The 20,804-nt window shown below is 38.7% G+C and overlaps 1 protein-coding gene across 1 annotated transcript in view; it reads right to left on the reverse strand.

The window, feature by feature from the left end:
• LARS1 (leucyl-tRNA synthetase 1) overlaps window positions 1-16,264 on the reverse strand; it is a 61,849-nt gene extending 45,585 nt beyond the window's left edge. Inside the window, exons 1-5 of the mRNA XM_069484163.1 lie at window positions 16,159-16,264; window positions 7,892-8,010; window positions 4,661-4,748; window positions 4,180-4,260; window positions 2,061-2,198 (exon numbers count right to left, since the gene is read on the reverse strand). Coding sequence (XP_069340264.1) covers window positions 2,061-2,198; window positions 4,180-4,260; window positions 4,661-4,748; window positions 7,892-8,010; window positions 16,159-16,164 — 432 coding nt within the window. The 5' untranslated portion in view covers window positions 16,165-16,264. The remainder of the gene's footprint in view (window positions 1-2,060; window positions 2,199-4,179; window positions 4,261-4,660; window positions 4,749-7,891; window positions 8,011-16,158) is intronic.
• Between the last annotated feature and the right edge of the window lie 4,540 nt (window positions 16,265-20,804).

Below are 20,804 nucleotides of genomic sequence, written 5' to 3' on the forward strand. Positions count from 1 at the left end.
CCAGTAGCAATGAGCACATCTAGCACTCAGACCTTAATTTCTGAGTATCATTCTTCAATAAAAGGAACCAGGGCTCCTTGGAGAAGTAGTTGATTCCAGGGCTCAAACAAGGAAATTACAAAGTAAGCCTGGAGCACCTTGTGACACTAGAAAGTAAGAAAGTGGTTAAAAAAAAAAAAAAAATGGGGAATATCAAATGGACACAGGAGCCAACCTAAGAGAACTCCCAATGGCCAAAACTAGAACAATTTGACAAAAAATTACAGCGTTGTTAACAACCACCACAAAAAAACCCTCATAAGTAGCTAGGCACAGTGTTGTCCCAGCTACTTGCAAGGCCGAGGTGGGAAGATCACTTGAGCCCAGGAGTTCAAGGTCAGCCTCCCAGCCTGAGCAAGAGCGAGACCCCATCTCTACTAAAAATAGAAAGAAATTATATGGACAGCTAAAAATATATATAGAAAAAATTAGCCGGGCATGGTGGCTCATGCCTGTAGTCCCAGCTACTCGGGAGGCTGAGACAGGAGGATCGCTTGAGCTCAGGAGTTTGAGGTTGCTGTGAGCTAGGCTGACGCCACGGCACTCACTCTAGCCTGGGCAACAGAGTGAGACTCTGTCTCAAAAAAAAAAAAAAAAAAAAAAAAAGGTCAGCCTGGACAACATAGCAAGAGCTTGTCCCTTAAAAGAAAAAAAAAAAAAAAAAAATTGTATTAGATTATTACCTAAAGAATAAATATCCATGAATCCATACTGATATAAAAAAGATGGAATAAATAAGTAAATGAGGGAGAAAGGACAACTCTTCCTTTCAGAAGACTTCTAGATAGTATATGTAGAAAGAATGAGGGAAATGGAAAATGAAAATCACCATTAGAACACCACAGTAATAACTGTTGCAGGCAAGAGCCACTGATGAATGCTAACATTAATGAGCAAATATTTAAAAAGAAACAGGATATTATTTCCATAGCTTCAAAGTACCTCTCCCAAAATATATATTAATCACAAAGGGAAAAACTGAATCTTCACCAGTAGGAAAAAATAGCAGACACCACCTTAATCAAACGATCAAGGTTAACATCACCAATAATAAGACATATCAATATCACATACTCCCTAATATGATGCACTGAGAAGGACACATCACCTTTCAGGTATTCTTCCAAAAAATCAATAACCTCAATCTTATGATGAGAAAGCATCACACAAACTCAAACTGAGGGACAGTCTGTAATTATCTGACCAGTACTCTTTAAAAGCGTCAAGTTCGGGCTGGGCACAGTGGCTCACGCCTGTAATCCTAGCACTCTGAGAGGCCGAGGCAGGAGGATTGCTTGAGCTCAGGAATTCAAGACCAGCCTAAGCAAGAGGGAGATCCCATCTCTAGTAAAAACAGAAAAATTAGCTGGACATGGTGGCACAAGTTTGTAATCCCAGCTACTCAGGAGGCTGAGGCACAAGAATTGCCTGAGCCCAGGAGTTTGAGGTCGCTGTGAGCCAGGCTGACAGGTGAAGCCAGGTGACAGGGCACTCTAGACTAGGTGACAGAGCGAGAGTCAGTCTCAGAAAAAAAAAAAAAGGCGTCAAGCTCATGGAAGACAATGAAAGGCAGAGGAGACTTAGCAGACATAACAACTAAATACAACATGGAATCCTGGACTGGACCTTGGAACAGGAAAGGACATTAGTGAAAAATCTGATGAAATCCAAAGGAAGTCTGTAATTTAGTTAATAGTATTATACTAAAGTTGATTTCTTATTTTTGATGACTGTATCATAGTTATATAAAATGTAAAATTAAGGAAACTGGGTGAAGAGTATAAGGCAATTAACTTCTCTATACTATCTTGCAACTCTTCTGTAAATCTAAAATTATTTCAAAATAAAGGAAGAAGGGGGAAAGGCAACGAGAAAGTGAGGAAGATAATTTTTGCATTGATACTTTTTAAAAATTACAAAGTACATTTTATGTGCCAGGCACTGTGCTAGTATTGGGAATGCACATATAAATCAGACCAATATAAAATTTCAACCAACATAAATATCAACAACCACCAAACCTTTTTTCCTTTAGCTTTATCTTTAATTATTATATCTTCTGTTTTAACATTGATTTCTTCCTCTTCCTCTTCTTCATCTGGAAAATCAGGGGGGCAACCATACACCTCTATTTCTCTTTTCAACTTATCAGCACATGCCTATAATACAACATTAGAGATAGTAAAGTTTAAAATTCAAGGTAGACACAACTTAAAATTTTTGTTTTTATGGTCAACTAAAATTGACTCTGAAAATTTTTGCAATATGTCTATACATACTTGATTATAGAAAACAAATGGTACAAATCATATACCTCAAAATTCAGTAATTTATAAATTAGTATTTTATCTCATTTAATCCCGCAAGCATTTATTCGACACCCAGAGTATTCAATGTAATACACTATGTGCTAGTCATTAGAAGTTAAAGATATATAAAACATGTTATCACTTTGAATAACAACATTAATAACAATGTTTATCAATCAAAAGATTACTACTGTCAAATATACTCTATTCGTTACCATAACAAGCCTACTAGGTACACAGGACAGGTATTAAGATAGAAAACAAATGCTGAGATATGAAATGACTTATCCTAGGTTATAAAGAACCTGGACTTTCTACCTTAGCTCTTATCAATTATATGATAATGAGTCCACTGTCAAAAATAAAGATGACACCAAGTAGACAGTGTCAAAGTTATAAGAAAAATACAAACATAGAATTGAAAATTTTTTAAAAAGAGGGGGCTCTTCTATATAGAAGCATTTCAGTTACTAAATGAGGGAAGAATGATACTACCAGAAAGTCATCTTTTTGTAATCACTAATACAATTAAAATAGGCAAGGATCACCAAAGGCTGCTAAAACCACTGGCTTATTGAGAAACAGATATTCAAAGGCTCTCAAAGTATTATCCCATAGATTACTTTTTAATTCCAAAGAGAAAAAGTCACCAGTAGGATGAAGAAATCTAGCAGAGATTAACATAAATCACTAAAATGGGACAAAATGACATTATCCACTTTTTGATGTGATACAATGGGAAGTTTACACTTCATCAATGAAGTATTCTTGTCAAAATATTTAGCCCAAATCTAATCATGAAGAAATGACTAGAAAGCTCATATTATAGGATATTCTACAAAATAACTAGCTTAGACTCTTCAAAAATATCAGTATCGTCATGACAAACAACTAAAAGATACTGAAGAGAACTGAAAACTAAATACAATGTGCGATCCACAAAATAAAAGGTAAAAACAGTCAGAAAGGACATTTTGGGACGAGAGAAATTTGACTAGATTAGATAAAGACGGTAATATTACATCAGTGCTGAATGTCTTGGAGGGGATGATGGGATTTCAGTGATTCAGAAGAATGCCCTTGTTCTCAGGAGATAACATGCTGAAGTACTAAAAGATGACATGTCATGATACCTGCAACTTATTTTCAAGAAATTCATAGAAGGAGAGAGAAAAGCATGCATGTGCACATGTATGTGTTAAGAGACAGAACTAAAGCAAACGTGGCAAATATTAATACTTGGTAACTACAGGTGGAGGCTATATAGGTGTTCATTGTAAGACCCTTTCACCCTTTCTGTAGGACTGACATTTTTCAAAATAAAAGGTTGGAGAATAAAAAGAAATGGGAGTTAAATTTCCTAATCCTATTACATTTAAGGAATCCTTTCAACTCTAGTTTTTTGGCCCATTCTTCTTTGAGAATTATTTCTAATATAAATTTATGGAAAAAGGAAGATTTTTGCAAAAATGACCAAAATATGATACAACAATTTATTTTATGTCAACATTCTATATATGTCACAAATGCACAAACTGCTGTGCATTTTACTTGTTAGTAAAATAAAATTAGTTATTACCTAATTCTAAAATAGACATGAATATATAAGGTAAAAATTACTTAATAATCACTTAAACCATAATGCATGCCCTTTCTTTAAGCACTTCTTCAAATGTTCTTTAATTAATTTTCACTATAATAAATTCAATTCATTTCACAAACTTTAATATAACATAGCAGTATCTGAAAATCCTGTTTTAAGATCTTAAATTGGATACTACTATTTGCTCCAATGTAAAAGAGTAGAAACCAATCCTACAAGCAATTTTACCTTAATAGGCATTCCAGTACAGTGCAAGCCAAAGGGAAACAGACAACTTTTTCCTTTCATTCGCTGGTACCCTACTGCAAACTACAGAAAGAAAATTAAATTTAAATCACAAATTTAAATGCTAGACAAATACAAAATGCTGACTTTTCACAAAAAGCATTAGTTTTTCTCTTCACATCTTCCTTTAGAACACCAGCTAGATTTTAGTCATTACAAAATTCTAGTGCACTGTCCTTTTTCTCCTCTTTTCACCAACCTAGGAATGACTTTTGAACATGTACAGGCCCCTGCGCATACATATACACACACAGCATATGAAAATCAAATATAAAAATCAAATTACTTAAATATAAAAATTACACTTTATAGTAAGGAATTCTAAGTTCCCTTCATAGGAAATAAATTCTATAGATACAATTTTTTTCAGAACAATATTTATTAAAGACCCTCCATCCCATCATAGTAAACATAAAAGGTTTACCTCACATTTGGATAAAGAAAATGTGTGTCCCAAATGAAGGCGCCCATTCATGTATGGATAAGGGAAGGTTACAAAGTACTTGCCCTCGCTGGAAGACAATTATGTGAAAAAGAAAGTACAGAAGAGAAAATGTTAAGTCCCTTTTACAAGAGTGGAGCACAGAATGCTCGATATAAATAACTTGTTTAAATTTTAGTTATTTAAAAGACATTTAAAAGCAAATTTATAAATCCAGAAATTAAAAGCTCTCTAAAATTGAAACTTATTTTTGATTCAGAAAGAATAAGACATTTATAGGTGGCTGTTAAGAAATAAATATCCTTGTAGCAAATACTAGAGGTTTAACTTATGATAAAATACTTGAGTAAGCCGGGCATGGTGACTCTGGCCTGTAATCTCAGCACTCAGGGAGGCCAAGGCAGGAGTGTGGCTTGAGGTCAGGAGTTCTAGACCAGCCTCAGCAAGAGGGAGACCCTGTCTGTACTAGAAATAGAAAGAAATTAGCTGGGCAACTAAAATAGAAAAAAAAAAAAAATCAGCCAGGCATGGTGGCCCATGCCTATAGTCCCAGCTACTCGGGAGGCTGAGGCAGGAGAATCGCTTGAGCCCAGGAGTTTGAGGTTGCTACGAGCCAGGCAGACCAAACGGCACTCTAGCCTAGACAGCAGAGCGAGACTCTGTCTCAAAAAAAAAGAAAAAAAGAAAAGAAAATACTTGAGTAAAGATAAAATACTAAAAAAAATTCTTTAATACTCTTAGGAATCTGGACTAATTTAATGTTTTACTAACTAAATGAGGTTTTCACTAGATACATACAAAATAATTCAAAGTCCCTCAGGTAAAATAAAACATCTTCAATATTACATGACATGGGATAGATTCACTTAAAAAGCACTTTTTCAAAGATGTTTATTCTTTTTTCTTATGATGTGTACCTTACATATATGTTATGAAGTATAATAAAAACAACACTTGTAAACACACCATCTGACTTATGAATCCACTGAAACTACCTTTGTGTTCCCCTCCAGTCTCCTACCAGAGATAACCAATATTCTGAAATTCACTTTTGCCATTCCCTTGGTTTTGTTGTTGCTGTTATTTTTGTTTTTAAGACAGGGTCTCGCTTTGTTGCCCAGAGTGCAGTGGCATCATCATAGTTCACTGCAACCTCAAACTCCTGGGCTCAAGTGATTCTCCTACCTCAACCACCTGAGTAACTGAGACTACAGGCACATGCCACAATACCTGGCTAATTTTTCCATTTTTTATAGAGACAGAGTCTCATTCATTGCTCAGGCTGGTCTCAAACTTCTGGCCTCAAGCAATCCTCCCACCTCACCCTCCCAAAGTACTAGGGTTACAGGTGTGAGCCATCACGCCCAACCTACTCCCTTGTTTTTGAATAGTTTGCGTGTCTCTGCCCTTAAATAATTTGTTATTTAGTTTTCCTCACTTGTGAGCTTTATACCAAAAATGTATATTTCATATAGACTTCTGCAATTTACTTTCTTCACTTAGCATTATATTACTAGGTTTCTTCAGCATTACTGCATCTACCTATAGTTCATTCTCTTGTACTGAACAAAGAAGCCTTTTCAGCTCGCTTTCGATTTTTTTTGTTTTGTTTTTATTTGTTTGAGAGAGGGTCTCACTCTTTCACCCAGGCTGGAGTGCAGTGGCATGATCACAGCTTAGTGCAGCCTCAAACTCCTGGGCTCCAGCAATCCTCCCACCCTAGACTTCCAAGTAGCTGGGATTACAGGCACAAACCATCATACCTGGCTCTCAATTATTTTAAATTACCTTAAAGTTGACCAAAATTCTAGAACCAAATAGAAGCTACAAATTGTAGTTTAAAGTATAACATTAGAGACTTTGTATTATACCAATTTCTTCTTCTTTTTAAAAAAAAAAATCCATCAGAGTGTAGCTTAATAGCAAGAAGGATAGACTTTGGAATCAGAAAGTCCTAAAAACAAGTCCAGGCTCTGTCAATTCCTGGCGATGTAACCTTGAGCTGGTTCCTTAGCCTCTCTGTGCCTCAGTTTCCTCAATTATAAAACAGGAATTTAAAAAATTGTTAACCTTAAAGGGTTATTAAGAGATTGAGTACGTATGTAAAAAACATGGCATGTTTTCTAGCAGTGTTAGCTTACTATGAATGTTATCATTATCACTGTATTTTGTTAATTCAAAACAGCTTATTTTCCTACATTTAAACATATCTGAAGCTAGGATACATCTTATGCATATATTTATTGTGGCACTGTTTTGCAGGCAGTTATTTTGTTTTTGTTTTTCCCCAATATCATAACATTATCTATGGTTTGTTTTAAAATCAATGATATAGCATCAATGCAATACAGTATTTATGAAATAAGATCTTCATACATACAAACGCTTTAAAAATTTATATTTTCTGTCTTTGAAGATAACAATCACTATGACTCTAATTGAATAATTTCCTTTTATCTGTCAGCAAAGACAAAACTTCAAAACATCTTCCCTTATCTAAATATTAAAAATACTAGTTAAAAAATGTAGAAAAAAAATCTTTAAGAATTCCATAGGAAAAAAGATCCAACAAAACAAAAAAAAAGAAATTAGGCAGCCATGGTGGTGCACACATGTAGTCCTAGCTACTTGGAAAGCTACCCAGGAGGATCTCTTGAACTTAGAAGTGGGAGATTGTAGTAAGCTGTGATTGTGCCACTGCACTCCAGCCTAGGAAACACAGCAAGATCCCATCTCAAAAAAATAAAATTAAAAATTTAGAACAGGTGCAGTGGCTCATGTCTGTAATCCCAGCACTTTGGGAAGCTGAAGCGGGAAGATTGCTTGAGGCCAGGAATTCAAGACTAGCCTGGATAATATAGCAAGACCTCATCTCGACAAAAAATTTAAATATTTAGCCAGGCATGGTAGCACATGCCTGCAGTTCCAGCTACTTGGGAGGCTGAGGCAGGAGGATCATTTGAGCCCAGAAGTTTGAGGCTGCAATAAGCTATGTTCTCACCACTGCAATACAGCATGGACAATAGAGCAAGACCCTGTTTCAAAAACAGAAAAGATCCTAATTTGAATGCAGAAAGTGAAAGTCACCTTATTCAGCCTGTTTCAGACATTATAAATACAATCTGCCTTATGTGTTCCACTGAGCAGTTTTTGTGCTGTAAAGCCAATGGTTTCAAAATGCAATGTGCAGAACTTCACAAACTATTAACTCACCTGGTCTGCTTCTCTAAATTAGATGCATTGACTTCAAACACTTTCTCAGTATCCCATTTCTGTTGGATTTCTCTCTCAATTTTCTTCAAAAAGTCCACTTTAGCTGTTCCTTTTCTTTCCTATTGGACACAAAAGATACAGAATAATTCACTCTACACTTCAGCAGGCTTGCTTTAAAAAAGAATTGGATTCACACAGAACTGAGATGCTCACTGATAGATTCTTCCATGATTATCTTGAAATTTAAATCAACAAGATTAAAAATTAGGGTGATCATAAGCCATCTACTTCAAACATCAAAGGAATGGTTGAAATATTACTTAAATACATAAAACGCTTGGAAATACATTTTTAAAATTAGATACTACAATGTAACACTGTCATCAAATGTTCCCATTTAGTTAAAATATATGAATACTTAGAAAAGTATAGGATGGAGCAGTACCTACTAGTCATATGAATACTTAGAAAAGTATAGGATGGAGCAGTACCTACTAGTCAATCTACAATTATGTCCACTGAAGGAGAACACTAAGGACTAACAGGTGGAAGTTAAGGGAGGATTAGTCATCTATGTGTGTTTTTTCAAGGACATTGATAAAGAACTCTCCAAAATGGTTAACAGATTAATGTGCAATTAAAATGACACAGAAAATGACAAGCAAGTGTCCAGTATATTGGACCTACCTGGCAACATTCCCATCACCCCTTAAGCCACCCTTGGATGAAAGTGGAAGAAAAGAGTATGCAGGATCACTATAGCTCTGGAATAGAAGGGTTAGAGCTGAATTCCCAGTTTGTTACTTTACATGAAAAAGAATTAACTGCTAATAGCAGTGGAACACAGCACTCACACAACAGGCAGCAGTGAAAGCTTAGGATACAAATGGACCAGGCACAAACAAAGCTAATTCTGTTTTGAAAAATTAATATTATTTCTACAATTTTATTTTCTGGTATAAACTTATCTGAACTGATATTAGATTTTCTTTCCCTTCTTACATGCTAAACTTTCCAGATTCTGTAACATTTTCAAATGAGAAAATACCTGAGTTCCTCTCATGTTTCTTCAGCCTACTAGATGAGTATCCACACCATCTTGTACCTAACCTTTGGATCTGTCTCCTTTAATCACACCTTCCCTCTCCCCACCCAACAGTTTTAAAAATGCTTTCTATTCACAGATATACTGCATTCTTAACTATTTTTTTAGTAAGGTGTTCAAAGATACTAGCTATTTTTTAAATGGTTACACAATTTGAAGTATTATGCCAAGAGAAATTCTATGCAATCAAAAAAAAAAACAACTCATCACTATTTCTCCAATTTAACTGTCTTAAATCAACCTATATATTAAGAAAAATAATAGTATTAAAATTAGCTAAGATTCAGTACAAATCAACCATAAATCTGTCAACTTTTTGACTATTTTTACTTTTCCGTATTTTAAATCAAAAAATGGTTTACTATTCCTTTTTATTTTTTAGGCAAGTATAAGATAGGTATAAGATAGAAGAGAAAGGGGAAGCAAAGAAAAATGAAGTGCCAGTTTACAAGGAGGAGTTAAAATGATGGGTTAAGGAAGAACCTCACCACAAAAGCAGAGGGGAAATGAGAAAGAACTCCGTACTATGAAAAAGTCATGGACATAACACGTTATTTTAAGAACCAAAGGAAAATAAAGGTAACAAATAAGTTTTTGTTTGTATAAATCCTAAACAGATCATAATTACTGTCGGTGGAAATCATATTAAAACACAAATCTCCTTAGTCTCTTCCGACTCTCCCACCCTGTGCCAGTCTATCTCTCCTCTTGCTAAAGGAGGACCTGAAACTTCAACATCTCAACTTCTGGGACAGCCTCCATGGCCAGGTCCCAAGACTGCGGGACTGGGACATAGGAAACAAGTCCTTTTTGGCCTTCACCACAGCACACCTTCCCGTAGCGGAGAAGAACCTTAACAGATATAAACTCTGAATAGGTGATCCACTGAAATTACTCCTAGGAAAAACACCAACGCTGATGAACACAGTCCAGGTTTTGAGCCCCACTTGTAGATGTGGGTAAATCTCAACACTGTGTATCCCCCCAGAAAGCTAGAGGTCCCAGAACCTAGTAAGAGAGAGGATCTGACAAGCACACTCCCAGCCACCTCAGAATGAGGATGATGCCGATGGCTCAGAGGCCACAGGGGTGGAATCACTGCCCCTTTCCTCCATCCAGCAAGCCGTCTCCCCCGTGGAAGAGGTTTGCCTCTTCCCCCAGCAACTGAGAGATGCGATGGCCTTCCTCTTTGTCATTAACTCCAAGATGGAAGAGTCAGCCCGTGCCCTGTTAAAGTTACCCTCAGCAAAACAAACAAACAAAAACCCCACAAATTTGACCAAGTCAATCCCCTTTCAGAGGCTCCCTGATGCTCTCAGGATAATCAAGTCCATACTCTTAAACCTGCCATTCAAGGCCCTTCTTGTCTCATCTCTGCCAGGCCACTCCTTTCCTCCCTCCCTTCCATTCCTCTACTACCATTCTAGGCCTACTAAACCACCTGCATTTTCCCAAATGTGCCAAGCTCCCTCTCTCACCTTTGAACCTTCATTCAAGCTATTCACTCTGCCCTTATACCCCACTAATCTCTTTGCCCAGCTATCTCATCTTTCAGGTCTCAGATAGTCACCCACCTTGACTCCCCAAGAATTGATGAGATGTCCCTCTTAGTACATTCCTACATACCAATATTTCCCCTATGATAGTGCTAATCACACAGTGATGTCAGTATCTGTTTCCCCCACCAGATTGTAAGTTTCTTCATGGTGGGGACTCTGTCTTGTTTTTTATTTTACCCTCAATGTCTACCTTATAGAAGAGCCTCAATAAATATTTGTTGAATATTTAAACATTTTAATAAAGAAGTGAATAACACTTTGCCAGCTTTTGTATATTGTGGCCATAAAGAAGTAACATGAACTAGGAACTGGGCTGTATATTTGAATCAAGGTGGCAAGAAATCTGGATTCTTCTTTAAGTTTCCATTTAAAAAAAAGTGTGGTTGCATAATTTTATTTCCTTTTCCGAGAATGAGTAAGCCCCTGCATCTGTTCGCTCCTTTCCATTCCTGCTACCAACCACCTTCATTTAGACTATCAACTCCTTTGCCCCCTCTTACTGCAAAACCTCTCCTTAATAGGTAACCCTGCCTCCAGGCCCTCGATTCCAGTATATGCTAAACCCTGTTTTGAATTCTAATATATAAGGACTACCATTTTAAAATAACTATGGCAGCAACAGCATATACAACCTCCCCTTTCTAATTCAGTAACAGAAGCCAAACTTATTTAGAGTGGTGCAGCAAATGCAATTAAGCACACTCTTCTCCATCTCCAGATGAATTCACAGGTAGATTGCAGAGATGTGACTGGGTTCTGGCAAAGTGGTTTTGGGCAGAAGAAAGTTAAGTCACTTCCACCAAGCCCTTAAAACATCCTCTACAACTCCTAATGGCTGACTTATGCAATAGTTACAGTAGGCACAGTGCTTAGGGCCCACAGTACTTTTAGGGCCTTCAAGAAAATGTTTTAGTTTTCTTAAAATCAAAAGAAAAAAGTGAACTTGGAGGCCAAAGAAAAAAATTTAATATATAGTATGTCTTTATATCAATAAGTTGTAAAATATAATTTTTAATATTTTTACAGAGGAAAGAGCCACAAAGGCAAAAGTATCTAGGGCCTCATGAAACTTAGTTGTACCTCTTACTCTACAGCTGTGAGTCATGATATTCCATTGTATCATTACTAAATTCCCCTTTACTTAAACCTACTTGAGTTGACTTCCATTGCATGCAACCAAATGATCCCTAAGACATTTACCCAGTTGGGCTGCAAACTCCCTACAGGCAGGAACTTTTAGATCTTTTATAGTCATCTCAGCACCCAATACAATGCCATTGGCACAGAAGTTACATGACAAATATTTTTTGCTTAAAAATGACGATATTACCCACTTTAAAAAAGAACATGAAAGCAAGTCTTCACAACTTACTTAGAACTATGTGTTTCTTTTCATCATACTGAGAGCCTGCTAAACACACAAAAGCTCTTTTTTAAGTTTTCTGCTTCTCAAAAAAACTAATTCCTCAAAACCTCAAAGGTTGACTGTTATGAAATCTGATATTGGCCCCAGCACCAACTTGTTGCATAACCATGAGCAAGTCACTTGATCATTCTGAGCCTCAACTTATTCATTGGTAATAAAAGGTTATTTATTATTTCTTTCTTTTCCTTTCCTTTTTTTTTTTTTTTTTTTTTTTTTGTGAGGTCGAGTCTCAGTCCATCTCTCTGGCTAGAGTGCACTGGCATCATAATGGCTCACTGCAACCTCAGACTCCTGGGCTCATGCCATCCTCCTTCCTCAGTCTCTTGAGTAGCTGGGACTATAGGTGTGTGCCACCATACCCGGTTAATTTTTCTATTTTTTGTAGAGACAGGGTCTTGCTCAGTCTGGTCTCCAATCATGAGCTCAAGCAATCCTCCCACCTCAGCCTCCCAGAGTGCTGTGATTACAGGTGTGAGCCACTGTGCCCAGCCTATTTATTATTTCTTTTAGGAAGAAAAAAAAGGTTATTTAACTAGAGTTCCTAAACTTTGGCACTGCTGACATTTTGGGCCAAATAATTCTTTGTCCTGTGCACTGTAGGATGTTTAGAAGCATCCCTAGCTTCTACCCACTAGATGCTAGTAGCACTTCCCCAGTTGTGACAATCAAAAGTATTCCGAGACACTGCCAAATATCCCCTGGGGGCAAAACTACCCTCACCACAGAGCCACTGAACTGGATAACAGATCTTCGCAAATATTCATAGACTTATGCAGTTCTTAAAGCACTTTTATAAACATTAACTTATTCACTTTTATAAACATTAACAACAGCCCTAAGAAGTGAGCAGAGAAGCAATTACCATTTAAAAGGAGATCAATCTGAAGTTCAGTGATCAAACCAGCAAATGGTGGAGGTAGACAAACACCTTCATCTTCTGACTATTTTTCCTTTCTTTTGGTATTTTGCCCATATCCTGGCTCCAGCACTTACTAGCTATAGAATCCTAAATAGGTTCTACCCAGGTTTTCAGTCTCTCTCAATCGCCCCACTCTATTTTCTGCACACAAGAGTCTTTTGTAAGCTGCTAGATGCTATATAAATACAAATTATATTGCTTTTTACTTAAGGATACTTGACCTTGTAGGATCAGATTCCTCCAATGTAAAATGAAGATAATAATTACTGCCTTATACTCTCTTTCCTTGGGATTTTTAGTTCCTTGTTCATGGTCACTCTTTCCACTACCTCTCTCATCATTTTGGCAATTTCAGTTAGCCACATAGATCATTTCAAAAGACTTTAATGTAATACACAGATGACCCTTCAAGAATTCCAACTCTAATAATTCTTCAATCCTATTGGGGCCTAATGATCCTGACTGCTTTTTCACTAATCCTTAGCCCTCCACTCCACCCTGTACCATGTCTATACTCCCCTACCTTAAGTCCATCTTTATAATCACTCCTGGCTCCTGACCTGTCCTTCAACATTCTTACCTGGAAAAACTCGAACCTTCTATCCACTCTCTTTGCTCTTTCACCTAGGCAGCTGAAAGTGGCAGGAAAAAGACACTACACCATGGTCACTAACTGGTCTCAATTTAAATTCATGACCACTACCCTCAAGTGAGAGCAAAAAATACTACCAATTTCTGAAATTCACTTAGTCACCAGTCTTCCTTAAACTTTAATGTGCATACTGTCCAATACAGTAGCTACTAGCCATATATGGCTACTTAATTTTGAATTAATTAAAGTTATGTTAAAAATTTAGCCTTTCAGTTGCACCAGCCCCATTTCAAATGTTCAATAGCTACGTGTGGCTGGTGGCTGCCAAAATAGTACTAACACAGAACATTTCCATCACCACAGAAAGTCCTACTGACAGGACTGTCCTAGAAAATTGTCTCATACCTTCTCTTGTCTCTTTAAGCCTCCAACACCTTCTCTCCAATCCTTACTCTTAGCTGACAACCCTGCTTCCTATTTCACTGAGAAAACAGGAGTGAACAGAAAACTTCTACAAGCTCCCTCATCACATATACTCTGCCTTCTTTCCTGTTACTTCAGATGAGTGTGGTCCTGTTTAACTCCTCTACTGATGCGCTGGATCCCATCCACTCTGTTGTATTCAAGAACATCACTCCAGCAATTGTCCCTCTTTTCTGCATCAATCTTTCCTTTCTACAGAATAATTCCTATGAGCACCCAAGCACTGTGTAATTTCTCCCATTTTTTAAAGCCCTCTTTTGATCTTTATCTACTACCCCATTCTTCTGCTTTCCTTTATAGCAGAATTCCTCAAAAGTTGTCCACACTCATTATCTCCAGTCTCTCTCTTCTCATTCTTTATTGAAATCACTCTACAATCAGGCTTTTGCCCATCACTTCTCAGAACAGTGTAAATGACCTCCATGTTCCTAAATCCAATAGTCAATTCTCAGTCTTCATTCATTACTTTGATCAACTAATAGCTCTTGACACTCTCTTCCTTGAAACACTTCCTTTACCTGGTTTCCAGGACACCACAGTCTCCTAAGTGCCCTCCTCTCTCACTAGTACTTCCTACTCAGTTGCCTTTGCTGAATATTCTTCATCACATTTTTTGGATCTCTTGCATACTCTGTATATACCTAATGCTTACCTTAGTAACCTCACCCAGCCCCTTTAAACATCATCAATATTCCCCTCTACATCCAATCTCTCCTCTGATCTCCAAATTCACAGAGATCCACCTGAAATGTCCAACAGGCATCTCAAACTTAACAAGTACAAAGAACCTCTGATCTCACATCCGCCTCAACCAAACACTGCTCCTCCCACAGCTTTCCAAATTATCAACATCCAATTCATCAGCAAATATCGTTGGCTCTACCTTCAGAATATATCCAGAACCCAACCATTTGTCATCACCTCCATTACTTCTACCATGGCTCAAGCCCCCTATCCTCTCTCAACTGATTACTCAGAACTCTTACTGATCTATCCGCTTTCACTCTTAATTATCACCCCCCAACACAGCAGCAGCCAGAGTCATAATTTTTAAATAATCAGATCTGGGTTCTGTCACTTATCTATGCAAAACATTCCAATGGCTTCCAGAGTTAATATCAAAGTTCTTGGCGAGGCGTAGTGGCTCACACCTGTAATCCTAACACTCTGGGAGGCCGAGGCAGGTGGATCGCTCGAGGACAGGAGTTCGAGACCAGCTCTGAGAAAGAGCGAGACCCCGTCTCTACTAAAAATAGAAAGAAATTAGCTGGACAACTAAAAATACATAGAAAAAAATAGCTGGGCATGGTAGTGCATGTCTGTAGTCCCAGCTATTTGGGAGGCTGAGGCAGTAGGATTGCTTGAGCCCAGGAGTTTGAGGTTGCTGTGAGCTAGGCTGATGCCACGGCACTCAGGGCAACAGAGCGAGACTGTGTCTCAAAAAAAAAAATTCTTGCAACAACCTACAAGGCCTTACAAGGCTCACCCACTGACCACCACCAATGTCCCTCCCCTCTATACACACACACACACATCTCCCTTGGATCACTGTCCTTTAGCCATACAACCCTCCTTGCTTTTCACTCACACTGTTGCTTCTGCCTGGAAACCTCTCCCTCCATACGGTTGCACGGCTTGCTCCCATACTTCCTTTGCGCCACCTTCTTAGCAAAGCCTTGCTTGACCACCCTTTTTAAAATTGCAACTGCCCTCCTACCCACCCCCGCTCCCTGCTCCATTTTTTTCCATAGCACTTATCACCACCTGACATAATACTCTACCGTATGTTTTAGCATGAAGCACACACACATACATAAACACCATTAAGAGATTTTTGTCTGTTTTACGGAGAGGTACTCTGTATTTTGCTGAAGGGAGAAATCCATGTTACATACTCCTCTCTCCCCACGTCGGTTTTAGAATCTTCAAGTGAAATAATAAAAATGACATTCAAATAGTCTATAAAGTTAAAGACATCAGTTCCTCGGTCATCAGCTAGCATGAAAAAGCAAATTCTCGATGACAGCCACGCCTTAAATGTCTAGGGGTTTGGGGGAGTCCTCTCCTTTAGAAAAGGATTTTTGCCTTCAGGTCAGCGATTAGCAGCACATGGAGAGCCCCCAAAGCGAGCCAGCCCGGATCCAGGGCCCAGCCCAGCGGACTCTCTTCCCGCCCAAACTCACCGCCATGGCGCCGCCCAGCAGACTCCACAAATCCACGACAGTGACCCCGGCGACCCCCTCAAAGGAGTGGTTACAACCTTTCCCCTCCCTCTTGAGGAAGCCGGCCTCCCACGACACACGCTTCACACCTGCTGAGGCAATCTCCCGGCTCACAACTAACTACAGCCGGGCGCTTCTCTTGGCCCGCCGGGAATTGTAGTTCCTAGTCCACGACAGCCGGCGCCCAGCAGGAGCCTATTAACTACAATTCCCAGAGGACAACGGGACACCGGAAGTCTACTCGATAGGCCTACTGAGAGGCGACCCCAGCATGCTGAACTACAAAGCCCATGATGCAGTTCAGGGTCGCAGAATGCCGTAAGTGCGCCCTGGTTAGCGTGGAGTTCCCTGACCTTCAACCTTTTCACCTTGTGGAGCTGGCTGGTTTTCGGGATGCCGGGATACGAAGTTAATCGCTGTTTGGTGACTGAGGTGCTAATTATGGCTTGCCCCTACACACAGATATTTATTACTGTCGGTGACATTCAACAGCCCAGCATTTAGACATTTTATAACGATTTATTAACAATCTCCATTTTTAAGGGAAGAACTGAAAATCTACCTGTTCCCAGTACCAGGCTCAGACCATTTAGACTGCGCTACCATCCAAGGCTGCAGTGTCCGATGCGGTAGTCACTAGCCATTATATCACCATTTAAATTTTAATTAATTAAAAGTAAATAAAGTTCATTTCTTCAGTCGCACCAGCTACATTTTAAGTGCTCAATAGTCTATGTGGGTAGTGGCTAACGTATTGGATGGTGCACATATAGAATATTTCCATCATCGCAGAATTTGCTGAACAGTGCTCTTCCAAGGCTTTTACTGTCTGAACTACTCACACGTTTTTTTACATTTTTAAACAACTAGTTTTGAAATACAAATTTAATGATGGCTTAAAACTATGCCTGGCACATGATATGGGCACAAAAATTTGTTGAATGAAAGAAAAAGTTAAGAAAGAACTTTAGGCTATAAAGAAACTTTACCCGTGCCTCTCCTACCTCTGGGCTCTTAAACATAACAAATATTCTCCATCACTTTCCTCACCCTCTTCCTTTAGCTACTAACCATTTAGACATCACTTCCTGACAGCCCAAGTCTAGATGAAATGTCCCCTCCTAGATGTTCCCTTAAGCAACCCCTTCCAGCCCTCCCTTGGAAAATTTGTCTCACCAGATTGAATTGCCTATTTATTTATCGCTAAACTGCAAGTTCCATGACAGCAGACTGTGCCTACCACAATGTTGGGCACATAGTAGATGCTTTATAAATATATATTGAGTATTGGGCCGGGCGTGGTGGCTCATGCCTGTAATCCTAGCATTCTGGGAGGCCGAGGAGGGTGGATCGCTCAAGGTCAGGAGTTCGAGACCAGCCTGAGCAAGAGCGAGACCCCTGTCTCTACTAAAAATAGAAAGAAATTATCTGGCCAACTAAAAATATATATAGAAAAAATTAGACGGGCATGGGGGCACATGCCTGTAGTCCCAGCTTCTTGGGAGGCTGAGGCAGAAGGATTGCTTAAGCCCAGAAGTTTGAGGTTGCTGTGAGCTAGGCTGACGCCACGGCACTCACTCTAGCCTGGGCAACAGAGCGAGACTCTGTCTCAAAAAAAAAAAAAAAAAAATATATATATATATATATATATATTGAGTGAATGAAAGAATCCTCATCCTCCACAGCACTTATAACTGTGGTAATATTTTCCTGTTCTAGTACTATTTGTCATCTTTAATTCATCACATTCCAATCCACATTGGTAATCAAAATTATTCATACAACAAATATTTATTGAGCACCTCCCATGAACCTCACTTAAAGCTGGGATAGAGTAGGGGACAAGACAGACAGGGTCCCTGCCCTCCTGGAGCTCATAGTCTAAAGGCATGAGACCAAAGCAGGAAGTAAACAAATAATTACATGATTATGAAAACCTGATTTCATTTCTCCAAATGTATCCTTTTTAATTTTACTATTTAAGTATAATAACTAATAATCCTCTTTTTAAAAGTCATTTGGATTCCACTCATTCAACAAAAATGTATTTACGTTCTACTGTGTATGAGGCACTATTCTAAATGCTGGAGATAACAACACTTGAAAGACATAGGCACAGCTACCTCCTACAGTCCAATGGAAGGGACAGACATTAAACCAGTAGGAGCAAGGGGGCCCATCAAAGTGTTTTAAGCAAGGAAGGGACATGGTCTTCTTTGTGTTTTATAGAAATCATTCTGAAGAAGAATTGGAAAAGAGCAAACGTGGAAACAGAAGGCTATTGCAGTTGTTCAGGTGAGAAGTGATGGTGTCTTAGACCGTGGTGGTGACAGTTAAGATAGAGAAAGGTGAACAGATTCAAGAGATATGTAGAAAATAAAATTTACTACAGCTTAGTAATATGGCTTTTTAATTGGGAATTGTCTATTCTTTGCTAGGCCATGTGGCATACCCTCTCTAAATAAATGAAATTAGAAAGGTGGCATAGTGGATAACAAGCTCAGCCTCTGAATCAGACAGAATTCATCATTTACTAGCTGGGTAACCTCAGGCAATTCAACTAACCACTCTGTAAAATGAGGATGATAATAGTATGTAGCTCATAGGATTGCTATGAGAATTAAAGAAATAATATGTATATGAACCCTGTTTATGTATATATGTATATCTGACATATAGTAAGCGCCTTAAAATGTCAGCTATTTTTAATATCGTTTAAGGAAAATTGGTCTATAAACATTAGTCTGATTAAAATGGAAAAAGCTTACCTGTGCCCCATAATAACCTCTTCCCTGGCCTAACTGAGCAGGTTACCACCATGTAATTGTGTGGTATTGATAAGGAAAACTCTCATTTATTACTTAGCACAGCAGCCACCTGAGACCCCCACCCCGCATCAGCATAATACTAACCTAACACCTGGCCCATCAACTAATCTATTACCTGGCACATCAGCATAATACTAAATCTATTACCTGGTGCATCAGCATAACACTAAACCTATTACCTGACACATCAACTAACCTATTACCTGGAAGGCATTAGTCACCTGAGATCCCACCCCTTGGATCACCCCAACTTAATAAAAGTGGGAAAAATTGGGTAGATGGGGCTCAGAATTTGGTGGCGAGACCCCTCTGAGCCCACTGGCGAATAAACCTTGATTCTCCGACGCTCCGTGTGCCGCTCGGTCTGTCCTTGGGACCACTCGCTGTAACACTTGCTGTAACAGTATACCTTTTCCTACTGTCAGATCATATCACGATCATTCTTCAAAACCCCACAACAGAACTCAATTCCTCTCTGGTTTTTTTTTCCAAACACACCCCACTGGTCACTCTACTCAATTCCGTAATTTGTCAGCATTTCTAAATTTAGATCCATAAGGCTATAATTAGTTTCAGCTTGTCTCTGTGTTCTTTTGTGTTTGTTTTTCATGCATATTTACCTAACTTCCCTGCCTTTAGATGACAAGATCCTCTGAGGAAAAAGTGTGGGCACTTCTTTGGATGCCTCTGTTCCTCAGGCATATGGCACTCAATGAATATTGTTATTACTTCCCTACCCTATTAGGCACCTATTGTTTTTAAATGATTTTTTCTCCTCCATCCATGTTCTATCTTTACTTGCACACTTCCTGAATGGTAAACAGATTTCATTTTTAAATGATACAAGCAAAGATTAGAAATATAAAGAGAAGAAGGCAGAATCCTTTTAGGACTTATGGGCTTAGCCAATGCTGGGGGTTGCTCTGTGTGCAACTTCAGACAAAGTTAATGGGTCAGGGAAAGAAGGAAGGGTGTGTGGTAGTTGTGTTCACAGGCTTTGGAGTCAGATGCCTGGGTCTGAATTGATGCTCTGTACCATGCTAGGTCTATGACTTTAGGCGAATTCCTTCAATCTTGGGACCTCTGGGTCCTTAGATGTAAAATATAGTTAATGATAATACTTATCTCCTAGGCTTGCTGTGAAAATAAAATGAGTTATACCAAGCAAGGTGATTATCCCAATGCCTGGTATGGGGTAAGTACTCACAAAATATTAAGCTAGAAAGAAGAAGGAGAGGGAGAGAGAAATGAAAGGAGGAAGGAAAAGTGGAGACCACTGGAAACCAGTTGGTCAATTTATTCATGAAAATTCTAAGTCAGATTGACATGAGCTAGGAGACTAGTTTTTTATTTAGACAAATGTAACCAAATCATTGAAGTTGCACCTCTCAGGTGCCAAAATTCCAAGAAAGTCCTGTTATCTAGCTTTCTCCTAAAGTGGTGTATTTGTGATTATCAAGGATTAAAAATCAGTCACTCAGCGCAGTACGGTGGCTCACACCTGTAATCCTAGCACTCTGGGAGGCCGAGGAGGGTGGATCGTTTGAGCTCAGGAGTTCAAGACCAGCCTGAGCAAGAGCGAGACCCCATCTCTACTAAAAAAAAAATAGAAAGAAATGATCTGGACAACTAAAAATATATAGAAAAAATTAGCCGGACATGGTGGCGCATGCTTCTAGTCCCAGCTACTCGGGAGGCTGAGGCAGGAGGATTGCTTGTGCCCAGGAGTTTGAGGTTGCTGTGAGCTAGGCTTACACCACAGCAATCTAGCTGGGGCAA

This window comes from Eulemur rufifrons, chromosome 10, assembly GCF_041146395.1.
Source record: "Eulemur rufifrons isolate Redbay chromosome 10, OSU_ERuf_1, whole genome shotgun sequence".
Lineage (NCBI taxonomy): Eukaryota > Metazoa > Chordata > Mammalia > Primates > Lemuridae > Eulemur > Eulemur rufifrons.